General features: G+C 40.7%; 1 protein-coding gene across 5 annotated transcripts in view; it reads left to right on the plus strand.

The window, feature by feature from the left end:
• Positions 1 to 16,402, plus strand: part of INO80D (INO80 complex subunit D) — a 46,471-nt gene that overhangs the window by 18,030 nt on the left and 12,039 nt on the right. For all 5 annotated transcript variants that reach the window (XR_007204814.1, XM_048309784.1, XM_048309787.1 and 2 more), the window contains 7 exons: positions 1,298 to 1,406; positions 7,288 to 7,512; positions 9,446 to 9,555; positions 11,447 to 11,580; positions 13,037 to 13,254; positions 13,656 to 13,813; positions 14,791 to 15,983. Coding sequence is in view for 4 of the 5 variants with exons in the window: in XM_048309784.1 (XP_048165741.1) it covers positions 1,298 to 1,406; positions 7,288 to 7,512; positions 9,446 to 9,555; positions 11,447 to 11,580; positions 13,037 to 13,254; positions 13,656 to 13,813; positions 14,791 to 15,959 (2,123 nt within the window). In the remaining variant the exon portion in view is untranslated. The remainder of the gene's footprint in view (positions 1 to 1,297; positions 1,407 to 7,287; positions 7,513 to 9,445; positions 9,556 to 11,446; positions 11,581 to 13,036; positions 13,255 to 13,655; positions 13,814 to 14,790; positions 15,984 to 16,402) is intronic.

Here is a 16,402-nt window from a genome sequence, read left to right on the forward strand (position 1 = left end):
GATTAAATTGTTTTTTCATTCCCATATGGAAGGAACAACAGGAAAAAGAAACATTTAAGTTGAAAGTATAATTATGACATTTTATCAAGTATCTTAAGGTATCTTAATTTAGTTCAAATGTATGTCTTAAAAATAAGCACAAGAAATAAATTTGGTAGGATGCTGAAGTTCCTGAAAATTTGGGTTTCTTGTATGTGTGGTTCATGTTTAAGTGCTGGTTCTACATGATGAAGATGTATTCCAAGCATATGTGTGTGTGTGTCTAACTCCGAAAGTATGTGACCAAGTACTGATTGATGCATTTCCCAAATTCAAAGCATCTGGCTTCAGAATCATCTCAGATATAGTTGTTTAGTTTTAGCAAAAATGAAATGCTCCTTAACTCTGTCCATTTTCAAGGAGCACACAAGAAAATGGAAAAGAAAAATGCTGACTTGTAAATGCAGCAATGGGATTTTATCCCATCTGCTGCAAGAAAGTGGCAAGAATGTCACTGGATGTGGGAGAGAGAGTAGGAAAAGCTACAAAAGATGAAGTTCCAGATAAAATGTTCCACCTGAGAACTTACTGGCCTCTTTCTGGCTGTCCTGTTCAACAGCTGTGTGTAGATTGACTAACTGAGGCTGCTGGAGCCCACCTTAAGTTGATCATACTGCATCATCCTTAAGTGAAAACATGCTGCTTGGTGAAAGTGCAGGAGTGTTTGTATCTCTCCCTTTAGCTCTTTCTTCATGCTAATATGTGCATTTGGCAGGCAATTACAGAGACTGAGCAGAGGAACATCCTGGGTAGCTGTGTATCTATCTGTCCGTTCTGCTGTGTCTTACAGTTTTCATATTTTTCTATGTTTTGGCACAGAGAAGGGGGCAGAATATAAACAGAAATGAAATTGGCCTATTTAGATCATATAGTATTAAAATTTACCAAGTAGTCAGTTCTTCATGACAGGGACTTCTCTCTTACCTCATACTTTTATGAAGACTGCAGTATTTCTCTGTGGGTAAGAAAGCTGGTGATTTTTCTTCTACTGTTTATGGATAAAGAAGCCAGTAAGGATTTTAAAAAGAAAACTCAGTTATGACAAAAATCAGTGCATGCTGTTTGCACACTACCACACTTAGAACAGAGCTGTTACTGTAGCTTTTCCTGTGTAATTGAGAATACTGCATGATTTAATCAAACGTTAATTATGCTTGCAACTATGCTATACATTCATCTTTTGTGCCTTAGGTTGCTCAGAGGCTTATATAAGGGAGATGCTCTTTTCATCCAACTTCCATGTTTTCAATTCCCTTAGGGCTGGATTGGTCTGAAGACAGTGGAGAAGAGTTGGAGGATTCAGAGCAAACCTCCCCGTACCAGGTTGCGTGGTCTATCCGAGAAAGCCTCGGCTATGAGAGACCTGAGTGAGTATGATTCTTTAGCATTCATGCTGGCCTTGATGGAATAAATCATGTAAATGTGAGTTTCACTTCAAGTGGAGTCAGTGGAACCTAAGCACTTGTTCAAGTGTTTTGATGAAACAAAGGATTGTTTGAACTCATTTGTTTGTAAGAGCTATGGAACAGCTTGTCACCTTCTGTCCCAGTTTTCAGCTAACTTAGAGACCTTTGTGCAGTCTGCTATCAGAAGGATGCATCAGGAAAGGATTTAAGCTTGTTAGCCTAAATTTAATTGAGTTTAGTGGGATTTATTCATGAACTTGTGTGCCTTGATGATTGGAGGTCCTGAATTAGAATCAAATGGGGTTGCTGTTGGTTTCTTGTCTTTCCTACTGTTTGTGAATAACTTTGTTAGCAAACTTGCTACATTTTACTCAGTAATTCTTATGATAATTATGTAGGCTATTGTTTTAATGTGCTTTTTTAAAGGCCATGGTATTTCTTTTCGTAATTAAGTGTTGAATAAACCTCTGTCAATACTTGTGAGCATTGAAAGAAAGTTATGGGATCAAAAGGATAAGCAGAAGCAGGAATTAGCTGCTGGTGCAGAAAGGCCTTTGATGTTCTCCATATACTGCTATGTCACAAATCTAAACTTACAACAGGATATGATAATATATGTCTATTAATGTAAATTTGAAGGTGCACAGTTAAAGCATCCCAAGTATAGTATTATAACAAAACTGTCATATGTTGTTAACAAAGAAATGGGAGTCTCAGTAGAATTTGTTTCTGTAACATGACTCTCATTCGCTATGCAACTGGGCTTTTTGATACTACTACTTTTCCCTATATTTTAAATTTTTAACTACCACACTTAGAATAATGATGTTAATGAAACCTTATTTTGTTGTTATGATGTTGTTACAAATTCTGAAACTTACTAGAATTTCCTGACATCTCTGAAGATTGTCCTCAAGGTGAACAACAAAGCTGTATCTCTGTTGTCAGGACACACACCAGGATGCTAAATCTTGAGAATCTTCAGCGCATCAAAGCTATTAAGGAGTGTGTAGAGTCCACTTTTTTTAAAATAAAAGGGTCTTCTTTTGTTATGAGTGACCGTCATTTTTTAGGGCATCAGCAGTTACAGAGTGAGCTCTCACAAACATTACTTTTAACTTAAAAGGCAACTTTTAAATAAAGTGTTTTGGGAAAACATGAACAGACTTTCAGACTTTGATATCAAACATAATTTTTCACAGCAGATATATCTATTAAATAACTTTCCTTGCATTCTTCTTTCTTTGACATTTGATTTGATTCTTCCATAGATCCCTATTTTTTTGGTTAACTTATAAAGGTCGTCTCTGTGTGTTTTGTCTTCTGTTTGTCTTAACTTCCTTTGGATTCTTCCTACTCTTTTCACATACTGAGAGAAAATAATACCTTGTCTTGACATTTTCTGTTCCATTCTAGCACTTTGTGCGCCTCAGTTAAATACTGTCTTAACTATGCATGATGGATACATTTTTGTATGCAATTGGCTGCTTTTGGGCTTCCATCAGCCTGCCCAGTGTTAGCTCTTCAACAACTTGTACTAATTTTGATTATCGATAAGCATTCACTTGATGTCAGCCTTCTAAAACTTTAGCGCCTATTCTGAAAACTTCTGTAGAGGTTTTTATTACCTGAAATGTTTCACTTTGACACTTCTGCAGTGTGGTGTGTCTGCTGCTGAAGATGAATTAGTTCAGGCTGTTTCTGGGAGAGATTTGATTTGTCAAAGTGACTCTGTCTTGCTGATCTGGCAGTGCAGACTGGTGACTCCTAAAGTCACATACCTAAACTTACGGGATTTACTTGCTGGTTTTCATAGTAAAATTAAAGCTCTTTTTTCTCTGTTCATTTGTGTCTGAGCTTGTGGTCCCCACCAGCTAACTCCATTCTGTCCTTTTCCTTTTGACTCCATGGAAGACAGTGGGAGGAATGCTTCTCAGAATAGACTATTGAAAGAAAGTGAACAGTTAATTTCTGCTTTACTGGACAGCAGGTTCTCAGCATTTCTGCTTGTGTGATTGTGGGGGAAACCTCTATTGAACTTCTCGTGTGATACTCTAGCTGCTCTTAAACTCTCAAAAATTCACCAGATTTGTTTAAAATTAATGTCTTAACAGTGTCCTGGTTTTGGCTGGGATAGTGCTCATTTTCTTCTTAGTAGCTGGCACAGTGCTGTGTTTTGGGTTCAGTACAAGAACAATGTTATAACGCTCTGATGGTTTGGTTGTTGCTAAGTAGTGCTTACCCTAAGTCAAGGACACTTCAGTTCCCTGTGCTCTGCCAGAGAGGGGGTGCACCAGAAGCCATGAGGGACCCCAGCTGGCCAAGGGGATACTCCACAGCCTAGAACACCATGGCCGGTACATGAACTGGGGGGAGCTGGATGGGAGAGGCCAATCACTACTCAGTGATCAGGCTGAACATCAGTCGGTGTCTGGTGAGCAGTTGTGTTGGGCATCACTTGTGTTTCTTGGTTTTTGGTTTTTTTTTTCATTACAGTAAATAGTAGTATTATATTTTCCTTTGTTTTCATTAATAAGCTATTCTTAGCTCAAGCCATGAGGTGTTTTTTTTCTGATTCCCCTCCCCATCCCATTGGTGGGAACAGGGAGAAGTGGGCATGCTGGGAGAGGGAGCATGCAGCACGGTGGTACTTAGTTGCTGGATGGGGTTAAACCATGACTACAGTAATACATTTTTTGGTTCACTTGCCTTCTGGCCTTTTAATCTGCAAAATTCATATTGTTGCAATCGTCTGTGGAAATGCAGGCCAAATGTTTGCTTTTATTATTCTGTGCTTTAATTTTGAAAAATTGTGTTCCTATGCTCCCAGGATTTCGGGATGCAGTGCTTCGAGGCAGGCACAAATGTTTGAGTTCAAATATCATAGGAGTTGGCAGTGGGCACAGTGCAGGCTGGGTGCTGGCAGAGAAGGTTGCTGGGGTGGGAGGAATCCCTTGTGGGAGCAGCAATTTGGAGAGAAAGCAGGGGCTGTTCCCTGCTGCAGAATACTGAAGCTTCCCCCTAGATTATTTGATTACTGAGTCTGGTATCTTAGAAAGTACTGGAAAACAAATGACTTTTTAACAAAGTGTTTTTTCACTTCCTACACTGAAATATAGATAAAGCAAACATTTCAAGTAGCAAGTTTGAAAAAGGAGTGCGAGTCCCTCCTCATACCAGCTCGCTCAAAGGATCAAATACCAACACTGTGTTGTCAAAAGTTGGATTTAATAACTCCCAATAAGTAGAATAACTAAAAGAAAGAAGGGAAGGTTCTTCAAAACGCTCTGTAAGGAGGGATTTGAAGTATAGTTACTGGGGTGTCTCAGAATAGAGAGCATGTTCTCCTTGTTCCCTAGTGGTGCCTGGCTGCTTGTGCTACCCTTTTGCTCTTCCTTTCTGCTGCTTCGTGCTGTCTTTGTTTTCTTCATGAACACTCAGCAATAATCCCCCTGATGTTTCCACATGACAGTCTGAAAGGGAAGGGTTGGGAAAAAACATTTTGGATTATCAAATGGCTCGTGTGCACTTTCAGAAATCTTTGTAAAAATGAAATGCCACACATTAAGTTGAACTTCAGAAGTTCCTTATGCAGCTTAGGAGAATAAATAGAATTTGGCAAACTTGTTTATGAAAGAACAACAATAAAAGTATCTTTCATTTTCATGACTTGCCTATTGAAAAAAAAAGGGAGGTTTTATTTTGATATTTTTATGTTTCTTTGAACATATAAATGTTTTGGCTAATCTTACTGGCCTGAGAACAAGGTTCTGAACAGGCTTTTAGAAACTGTTTGGCTCAAAATAAGCCCTTGCCCACTGCAGGCATGATTTCTTTCTATACCTTTGATATATGTCTTCATCCACTTTCTAAAAAAGATCTCATAAACTGAAGATCAAAAATATTTTAGCAAAAAATGACATTTTTTCTGGCTCTTTCAATGTGAGAGAAGTAAAAAGTCTCAAATATAGAGAAATGTACGTTAAAAAACACTTTCCACCCAAAAGAAACTTATTTCCCCTAAGGAATACTCATGTTACTATTAATTTTTAACCATATCTAAAATTAAATCAGTAACTTTGTTTTTAAGTCTTGGCCTAGAGCAGTAATGAAATACCTAACATTTTAAACCTACCTATAAATATCCATGTATTCCTCCTTTATTAATACATTGGAAAAAGGAAAATCTAAATTGAATAGCCCACAGTTAATTTTTTATAAACAGGTAGTTTTCCCCAGTAAGCATTCTTTCCTAAGAGATCTTAAAAGTGTATTTTCTTTTAATTTTCAATGTAAAAATATTCTAAACATTACATATGTTAAATATTTTTAACAGGTTATATCTGCTGCTAAGCATGTAATTGCAGAGGTTAATTACTTTTAATTTATGCTTCTTGAAAATAAGCTGTAATCTATTTTAACAGACAAAATACACAGTATGGTTGACTTTACATAAAACTTCATAAAAACGTGCATTTGTGCCAGAGGCAGTGTTTGCTGCTGTGGAGTTTTCGAGGAAAGCAGTAGTGGAGATGGCTGCAGTCTCTTCCATTTGGCGTGTGTGTAAATAGAGTCAGAGTTTCCAGGAGATGAAGCAGGTCTTCCGTATATTGCCTTTTGGGGACAGATCTGCTGTCTGCATTTCTGGATCTTACTTTATTTAGTAAATGTCATGGCTGGTATTTCACATCTCTTGCATCTCAGTGGTGGCCTCCTTTGCTCTGCACAGGTTTGGGTGTCAGCTCATGCAGTCCCACGGGCTCTGAACATTGCGAGCTTTTCATTTGCTTCATTTGTTTGGATTTCTCTTCTTTCCTCTGCCCTTTCTTTGTGTTACGATAGGAAAGTTGGCAAAAAGTTTCTCTGTTCTTAAAGAAAAAACTTAAAGGAAAAACTGAACAGAGAGTGTGCTTAGATTCAGCACGTGTATTTTGTCACTCCATGAACAAAAACCTCCTTCTGCAAACTAGTGTTTGTTGTGGAGAACTTCTGGGTAGCTTCATGGACCTTGTTGTTTTAACAAGTTCCAGTGATGATTTTCGGTTTCATGCCTTTTACTTCATTTAACTGAATGTGTTGACATGGTTTGATGGTCTTGTTGATATGTGCCTGGACATTCAGAGAGCCAAGATAAATGGAGAAGGGCTTTCTTAAGCAAACAAAGAGTTGGATTAGTCCTTGATCTGGTCATTGCTTAGCCCTGGTCTGATCTTTCCCTCAGTATCTTTGGAGTTAAATGTGAATTTCTTCTCTGCTTATTGTACTGTAACTCAGCTGCAACTCTGCAACACAGGGAAATCAGTATCAGCTGTTAGCTGTGTTAATCTGTGTTTTGGTTTAAAAATGAATACACCACCTGGCAGAAAAAAAGGAATTGGAAAAAGCAGTTTTGGTACTTGTTAGAATTTGACCATCTTCTCCAGCATGATCTTTCCTCGATAAATTTCCGCTACACAACTCCCCACCCTTGTCCTCTCCATTAATTGCACTTTGATTTAAGCATTGGTCTCATTTGCTGAGACATTTACAGTAAATAAAGGTTAACAGTATAGATTTATTTTTGAACAGCAGGCTCTAGACATTTACATGTGTCAGACTTGATGATAAATTAATGTAACCTCTAATAATGACATACTAAGAAAGGCAAATACCTTTAGAATTTAAAAGGGATCCTCCTCTTACTATTTCTCAAGCATCCCTGCCTGATTTCAGTGTTAGGATGTTTGCGTGGCTAGAAGATGGATGCCAACTTAACAATTCTATTAAAATGATAAATTAGCTTAGTGGGAAAAAAAACCAGTAGTAACTTAAAGCATATTTGTTTTTATTTTCCCTTCCTCAGGTCTGATGATGACAATGCAGATGACAGGAGTTCCAGGGTGACCAGACTTTGCACTTACTTTCAGCAGAAATACAAGCACCTCTGCCGCCTGGAGCGGGCAGAATCTCGCCAGAAGAAATGCCGGCACACGCTCCGGAAAGCCTTGCTGCAGGCGGCCAGCAGAGAGCCGGAGCGCGCAGGGCAGCTCATGCAAGAACTCCGGAGAGCTACATGTGCTTGTACCAGGTTAGACTTGCAGGACTGTGACTGCAGGAACCTGGGGCTGGGCCAGGGTGGAGATGGGCTGAGCATCCAGAAGCTGAAATGATGAGCTCTGAAATTGGTAGTCATGCGCAAGGCAGAAAATCCATGACACATAAATGCCTGTCAGTGGAGTGAAATAAATGGGGCATACAGAGGTTTCCATGAAGACAGGCCTTCTCCAGCTTTATGTTTTAAAATGTGGATAGTTTGTTCAGCAGTATCTGGGCCCAAATATCTGGTACTTTACTATGCCAGTAGAAGGTGTGTAATCTGGTCTGTAGTTCACTGCTTCAATTCAGATTTCATTTTTCAGACAGCTTTTTTTGAAAAGTCTGTATCTCCTCTTAATTATCTTCCCAGCAGACAAATTTAAGCTTATGCTTTTTGTTAGATTTAACTCAATCTAACATTAAATAAAACTTGGCAACAAAATACATAACTTCTAACAACTTTGAAGGTTACCTTCTGTGGGAATTCTTTCTAGATAATGTCAATATCCCTCCAGCTCTCAGCATATGGAGAGTTGGTTGATTCATATTCGTGCAGGAATAGGCTAAGTCTGAACCCTGATGTTACATTTGGGGTATCAGAAGCATCCTTTTGCTGTTGTGGTTTTGCTTTACAGGATGTGTGACTGTGGGGTGTAGTGGATAGTATGAGATGCAGATTGGAGCTAGGTACAGAGAGTGTATTCTGTTTAATGGGATGTTTTTGTTCCTTGACAGTGGGATGTGGTTCATGAGAGTTGGAGGGTTTGTTGTTGGGGTGGTGGACTGATGCTGAAGAGCTGCTCTGAGGTGTAACGTAGAAGTCCATTACTGGTTTACAAAGTTGTGTATAAATTTCTCCGAACTTAAACTACAGCAAAACTTCACCTGAACTGACAAGCTCTTGCTGGTTTTTTCCCTATTTTTTTTGCCCTTTATTAAGCAAAAAAAGTTTACATTGTTTTGGGTAGACCAGCAAAGCCAGGTATGCCTGTCATCACTGCTCTGGTCAATTTAAGTAACCACAGAGTCTTTTCAGATACAAAATTTTTCACAGGAGTAATACTGCTTACTTTGCTCAGTCAAAATGCAGTTGATGACAGAAATGGCTGAAGGAAAACAGTCAGGCTACAGACAGCTTTTTGTCAACCTAGAAAACAACGTGTACAGAGGTGCAAGTCAGCCCTGGAATCGCCAGCTTTATCTCCATGAAGGTGACACATGCCTGGAGAGCAGGCTAACCCCAAGCGAGCTGTGTAATGCTTGAGTGCTCGTCCACACTGCTGTCTGGTCGCCTGCTTGCAGCTCAGGCTCAAAGCATAGAGGTTATGCTGGGGAAACGCCCAGCTCCGGGCACCTGCTGGTGGATTGGGCTGTAGCACCTTGATGAAGGAGAGCTTTTATCCATGTTGAGCACGCTCAGGCTCTGCCACTCCAGAGCTCAGTCTAAGTTTGTCTGAGCACATGCTTGCATGTAAGCTCTGGGGATGCTCGGCATGTTTTTGATTTATCAACAGGCTTGGAAGTGCACTTGACTCCCATCTAGGCATACCCAATACATTGAATTCTAAAGATCGACCTCATTTTGAGGGTCACCTGTGTTGACACTCACGTACTGCTGCCCTTGGCTCTGTTGCAAGGTGTTGTAATATTTACATGGTAGTAGCACATAGCACCTCTCATTACAATCAAGGCCCTGTGAAATAAGCAATAATCTTGTTACTACAGTCACACCTTCACCTGTCATTGACATCTATTCTGTGTCCCTGTGTAGAGCCTGGTAGTAGTGTGCACCCATCTGGATCATGACACACACACGTGTGTTACAATTTTTCATCCTACTGCGCCACATTCAGTATAATAATTGTATTAAGTAACCACCCAAGACTGGGGGTTTGTCTCTAAACTCTTTTATGCTTTCTTTTCAGCACAAGCCAAGCAAGGCAGAGAGATGGCGAACCAACAATCTGCAGTGGAACTTCGAAGGGAGAGCAGTGCACTAACAAGGCCCTTCCATTCACCAGGCACTGTTTTCAGCGTATCCTCTTAACTCTGTTAGGGAGTTGCATTCAGGCGTGGAAGCTGTTCTGTTTTGGGGGTTTTTTGTTTGTTAGATTTTTGCATTGACAAATAAGTTTTTACACAGAAATACCTATTTGTTAGTGTGTTGTCAATTTGCTTTTAATTTGGCTGTGTGATTTGGGTCTGTAGACAGTGAAGATAAGTAGTTTGCTACTGGTATCTGTAATAGGAACATCATTTTACTTTGTAAGCTGTATTTAGTGTGTGCAAGAAACCTTTACAAAATGATCATCCTTCACAATGACTTGGTACAAACCATGTGGCTTTCAGCCTCTTGGCTTTCATGCAGCTATTTGTAGGTTCCACTAGACCACGTTCCTGTGACAGTTTTATGGAAAAAGGTTTTTATACATAGTATAAAAAGATGGCTTACACTGACTAGAAAGATGGAAATCATATTTTGTGTTGTTCAGAGAAGCAGAATAGAAGGAGTCACAGAACCTCATAGTCTTGATGAGAAAGGGTTCCCTGTGCTTGGAATTTCAAGCAAAGCCTGGAAAGGATGTTAAAAGTCAATGGCTGAAGATCGCAGAAAGGAGAGAGCACATTAGATGTGAGTTTTGGTTCTGAAGGCTATAAAAAGGCAGACTTATGACCTGTAATACTTAAAAATTCTACAGACTTTGTCTTTTTTGTTTTTACCTGAAGAATTGTTGGTGCCTTTGTTGGGGTGACTCCTTTTGTTGGAGCTTTTGGTTTTGATATTAAAAGTGATTAGTGCTGATACTTTCAGCTACTACCAGGCTGCAGCACCTTTTCAATCTTTTTGTTTTGCAGATGCCTTGTTTTTGTTGGTTGATTTTTTGCAGGCCACTTAAAAGCAGTTTGCAGAGCAGTTCAAAACCTCGATGAGAGAGCACCGTGGTGTGCAGCTGTGTTTGGGATTTGCCTCATGATTCTGATTGGATTTTTTTGTTGGGGTGTTTTTTAAATTTTAAGTGGTCTTGTTCGTTGGTGTGTGTAGAGCAGGGTAGTCAAGAGTAGTGATTTTACATGTATGCCCATTTTTTCTCTCTGCATTTTCTTCTCTAAAATGAACAGGTTCTTGATTCTGACCCATCCATCCAAGTCTGCTATCCTGCTATCTGGATTGTTCTGCAGATTTTTCATTTTCTTTGTCCTTTCATTTTGTTTTGTTTTAACATTTTATGAACATACATAGTGATGTTGAGGTCTGACAACTGTTCAAGATGGAAGGAGTGCTTCTAATGTTGCTTGAAAAAAGACACAATGAAATATCTGTTTGATTTGCTGTAAGTCTGGAAACATTTTTCTCCTGCTAGGGATTTTTCTGAAGGAAATCTCAGCAAGCTTACATTTGGATTTACTTGACCTTTCTGTCTGCTTTCACATCTTTTTTTCAGAGGAGCAGGAAGGATCTTGAAACTTCTTTGTCTGTGCTCTAAAGATAAATGCCAGGAATGTACCTTAAAAGATTGAATTAAGAAATACTCTTTCTTTAATGTTTCAGTATGGATTGTCATTAGTCTGTAAGGAAATAGTCCTGTTGACTACACTGTTCCAACTGCTACTATTGATCTATTGGTTTAGACTCCAGGAAAAGGCTTCTTTTTGCTAAGAACTCATTAGTGAAATGGCTGCTTTTATAAAACTATCTCAGTATATAATAAAATCATTAGAGATTCTGCATGAATGCAGTTTTTTCACTTTAAAAGTTGGGTTTGAGCCTTACCTAGCTTTGAACTTGAAGAGCAATCTTAAGGTACTCATTAAAAATAGTGTCTATGGACAGATATAGTTGAAGGCTCTGATCTTTATCAGATTGATAAATCAAAGGGCGTTCCTCCACCGTTGTCTTGTGTTATTCCTGATGCAGAAACACACAGATATCTTATTGAACCGTTCTCAGCAGCTCTTCTCGAGTTGCACAGCCAAGTTTGCAGATGGTCAACAGTGCTCTGTGCCAGTTTTTGACATTACACATCAGACACCTCTGTGCGAAGAACATGCCAAAAAAATGGTAAGTACAAAGCCATAATTGTATTGATTTGTGTATTGAGATGATCAGGAGTTTTAACCCCAGTCTTCCTATGAACTCTTCCTTGACAACTAGCAAGTTTATGAACACAAGAGCTTGTTTTTTGCTATTATTATTCTTAAAAGGGTAAAATTTGCCAAACATTCCCAATTAGTATAAAGTATGTTGTGAAAATCTTTTACACAGTTTTGAGGATATAAAAAACTATACATGATAATATTGTTCACTGGAGGAAATTTGATTATGGTCTTGAATTGGGAAATAGAAGATCATTGTGAGGGATCCTGCGGTCATTTTATTTGGGCTCACTCCTGGTCCTTGGATCTGAATATAATATGAGTGTGGTATTAGAACACTGCATCTTAAGCAGTCTCAGTATACAGGGCCCAAAGTATTTTCTAAAGGAAATGTAGATACAATGATGCAAGTAATGGTTTTGCTACTTTATTTATCTTTTAGTAACTATTAGAATTTATCTTTAACCTCCTTCAGGGATCTGTGGATCCCAGAGAAAAAGCAGTAGCCTACCTCAAGTTGAGAGAATGGAGAAATGAAGTTGATGTCCTCTGCTCTCCTTTTATGACACCAATCTTCCAGAACAAAACCTTCAGGATAATTCACAAACCCACTTCTGTCCTGCCCCTCTTTCAATGCTTCTTGTCCTACCTTCAATTGGGTGTAAAACTGCCTGTTTTGTTTTGTTGGGTTACTGAAAGTTTTTTGTTACTCTTTTTGTCCAGCCTCTCCAATAATTGTGAATTTTGGAGTTTTTTGGATTAAAATGTGAGGGTTCGTGCTACACATCTGTATGGGGTTTCCCTCTCTACTAGGCAATTTTCAGTATGTCTCTCAAGGTTTACTTCTGTAGCAAATACAATCCTCTGCCATTCCCAGTATGATGGCAACTGAAGACTGATGGTGGTTTGATTTATTTTTTAATGGATCAGTGACTACTGTTCACAAGCAATGAGGCCATAATTCTTTACCCACATCCTTACCCTAGTCGAGCAGTATTAATTTCGCCTCCTCAGTGCTGTCTCTCTGTTGTGTCAATGGGCACTTGAGGATTCTGGCTTCAGCTGCTGCACATTATCCAGATTAACAGCACCTCACAACGGCGTTTTGTCTTTAATACTTACTGGAGTGCTGCTAAAGGTTACAGTTTTGCACTGTTCAGTTAGGGTTTGCTATGATAGCTTTTAAGGTGACACTGCACAATCTCCTATTTACCATACCTCATAATTTGGTCTGTGTTATTTTTGCCATTGGGGTCAACGAGGAAGGAAACAGCTCAGTTTTTGAAACTGTGCCTGGGTGTAAGTTAACAATCCCTCTTACATTCCACTCCACATGCCTGTGGAATGGCCAGGGTGAAAAAAGCAAGGAAAGTAATACTTGTTCTTAATATGCTCCCATTGGTATTGTTTCACTCCCAAAGGATAATTTCTTGAGAGGGGACAGCTCCCGTAAAGTTCAGCACCAGCAGCAGAGGAAACCCAGGAAAAAAACAAAGCCGCCTGCACTTACCAAAAAACACAAGAAGAAGAGAAGGCGAGGCCCACGCCGGCCCCAGAAACCCATTCCTCCTGCAGTGCCCCAAGGGAACCTCACCATGCCTGCCAGTGTCTCACTGCCAGTAGAGATACCCCACATACGGTCAGTGCTGTTCCTGCCCAGTTTCCCACTGCTGGCCTGAGCGTTGCCAATGACCACTGTACAAAGCCGTGACTTTCTTGTGCCAAGCAGTATCTGGAGCAGGGCTAAAAATCGCATCTCCATGTGACTGTTGAAAAAAACCTTTTGGGTGGGTCATTTTGGATTTGAGCAATGATTGGGTTTGATGGGTAAAATATCTGGCTCCTGATGTTGCCTCTGACATAATTAATGAGTAGCCAAAGTGTAAGCTTCCTAAAGAAACTTCCTAAAAGCATTTTCTTCCTAGATAATGGGGGAAAAAATGTGTGGGGAAGCATCCATTGTAGATGGCTATGCACTGATAGTTGTCCTTTGGAAGAAGCAGAATTGAACACCAGGGACTAATGTTCCTTTCTGTTCAGGAGCCCCTCCACACCCGAGCTCAGTGCTGATGAGCTGCCTGATGATATCGCCAATGAAATCACAGACATTCCACATGACTTGGAATTGAATCAGGAGGACTTCTCTGATGTCCTGCCGCGGCTGCCCGATGACTTGCAAGATTTTGATTTCTTTGAAGGTACCATTTTATTTTATGCTAGCATGAACACAACCGGTGAACTGAAGAAGTGAGTGTTTCTAAACTGCATTTTGAGGAATTGCTTGCTTGCTTTCCTACAGAGGTAATAAATTCTAGAGAAGGAAGTGTGCATTTGCTCTATTGTTTGCAAGCTCTGAAGTAAAGCAGACTTTATGATGGCTGTGTGCATAGTTTTCTGTTTGCTCATATAATTACTGCTCTGAAAATCATAATTGGTTTAGTATTTTAATAATTCATTTTACATTTTTACTGCCTGTCAGTGTTACAATTTAATCAAGAGTATTCTCAGTAATGGCATCTTTCTGCCATCGAGTGGGGCTGGAATCACAGTCAATGTTGGCCGTTGATAAAAAGAGAAGACAGTGAGAATAATATCTTTAAATACATTTTTGAAACTACCTTTTGGTCAGAAATGTACTTGAATTTCTGCATTCTAAAGCTCAGTACCTATCACATATAACAAAGAAATTAGAACAGCCTGGAGCTGGGTACGTGATTTCTTTGGTCATTTTCTGATATAACATGACATCAGACTGTGTTTGAATTGAAATTAACCTAAATTATACTGTCTGTGGAAATTTGAGGTCCAGGCTGTAATGTGGTAAGTAGAAAGAGGGGTTGTGAACTATTTGTTATTGCAGTATTGAAGAAAATCTTGCATAAGCATTTTTACTTTAATTCTAGGAAGTTTAAGAGGCATTTCCTATTGTAGTATGTGGAAGAGAAGGGGGAGAGGGGGATTTCCATTGAAGAAGAAGGTGTAATTTCACAGTTTTCTTACCTTGTTTAGCTAGTAAACACTGATGAATGATATTCTGTGTACTGCAAGCCGTGCTGGAAGGCTACCATACGATGCAGCTCTGTACTGAACTGTTTGTACATCTGCAACCTTTGAGTGCTGGGGCCAGGCTCACCTGAGAGCAGCGCACTAACTGCTGGTGTCCCTGTTTCTGCAGGTAAAAATGGAGATCTTCTTCCGACCACAGAAGAGGCTGAAGAACTGGAACGGGCCCTACAGGCTGTAACTTCTCTTGAGTGCCTGAGTACCATTGGAGTACTTACACAGACAGATGGTGTGCCAGTTCAGGAGCTGTCAGATAGAGCGATAGGGGTGTTCTCTACAGGTGCTGGAGCTCCGGGAATGCAGTCCTTGAGTCGAGAGGTTAACACGGATCTGGGGGAGCTGTTGAATGGGCGTATAGTACATGATAATTTCTCCGGTCTGGAGCTGGATGAGAACTTGCTCCGTTCTGCTACCTTGTCCAACCCACCTACGCCCCTGGCAGGGCAGATCCAGGGGCAGTTCTCAGCCCCAGCCAACGTTGGCCTTACTTCTGCCACTCTGATAAGCCAGAGTGGCCTTGGGGAGAGAGCCTTCCCGGGACAGTTTCATGGACTTCATGATGGCAGCCATGCCTCCCAGAGGCCCCACCCTGCCCAGCTGCTGAGCAAGGCAGATGACCTGATCACCTCACGACAGCAATACAGCAGTGACCATTCACACTCCTCACCCCATGGAAGCCATTATGATAGTGAGCATGTGCCGTCTCCCTACAGTGACCATATCACATCCCCTCACACCACATCCTTTTCTGGTGATAACCTGGCAGCTACCTTCTCAGCAGAGATGCCCATGATGGCACAGCACTTGCTCCCAACTCAGCTGGATGTGCCACTTAGTGGGGTGGTCAACCCCAGAACTCACTGGGGAAATCTTCCTGTCAATCTTGGGGACCCCTCTCCGTTTAGCAACCTTCTTGGTGCAGATGGACACCTCCTGTCCACCTCCCTGTCCACACCACCTACCACCTCGCACTCAGAGACCACACAGCCTGCCTTCGCCACTGTGACCCCCAACAGCTCCAGTGTGCTTCCGGGGTTACCGCAGACCAGTTTCAGTGGCATGGGTCCTGCCTCTGCTGAACTCATGGGCTCCACCTCCCCTAAACAACAGCTCCCTCAGTTCAGCGCAGCCTTTGGGCACCAGCTGAGCTCTCACAGTGGCATTCCCAAGGACCTGCAGCCCAGCCACAGCTCCATAGCTCCTCCCACGGGCTTCGCAGTGACCGGTGCCACCGCTACCAGTACCAATAACGCATCCGCGCCCTTCACCACCTCCAACTGAGCTTGTCTGCCTGGCTCCCTGCAGGTAGATGGGGGACCTGTGTTTTCTATCTTTCCTTTTTTCCTTTCTCTTTATTTTGTCTGTCTTCTCTTCCCTTTTTTTTAAGAGGGGGTTGAGAAGAAAACCCCCGCTTCAGTACTGACCAGGGTTAGCCCTCTGTGAACCTTGCTGTAGCATTCACATGTGCTTGTTACGCACCGGTGCTCATTTATTGCAGGCAGGTTCACTGTTCCCCAATAATTCCTTAAGGATACAGCACAGTTACTGGATGTAATTGATCTTAGCAGTAAGACCTAGAAATGGGAAGATACCTCAGATCATTGATGCATGTTACTGTTCCCTAGGGTTTGGATCAGTGCTTGCCATCCCATTAGCATCTGGTAGAAAGTTTTCCAGTGGGCAGAAGTCTCTTGATTTATTATTTTTTTTTTTTTTTAATTTAC

This window comes from Corvus hawaiiensis, chromosome 7 (assembly GCF_020740725.1).
Source record: "Corvus hawaiiensis isolate bCorHaw1 chromosome 7, bCorHaw1.pri.cur, whole genome shotgun sequence".
NCBI lineage: Eukaryota > Metazoa > Chordata > Aves > Passeriformes > Corvidae > Corvus > Corvus hawaiiensis.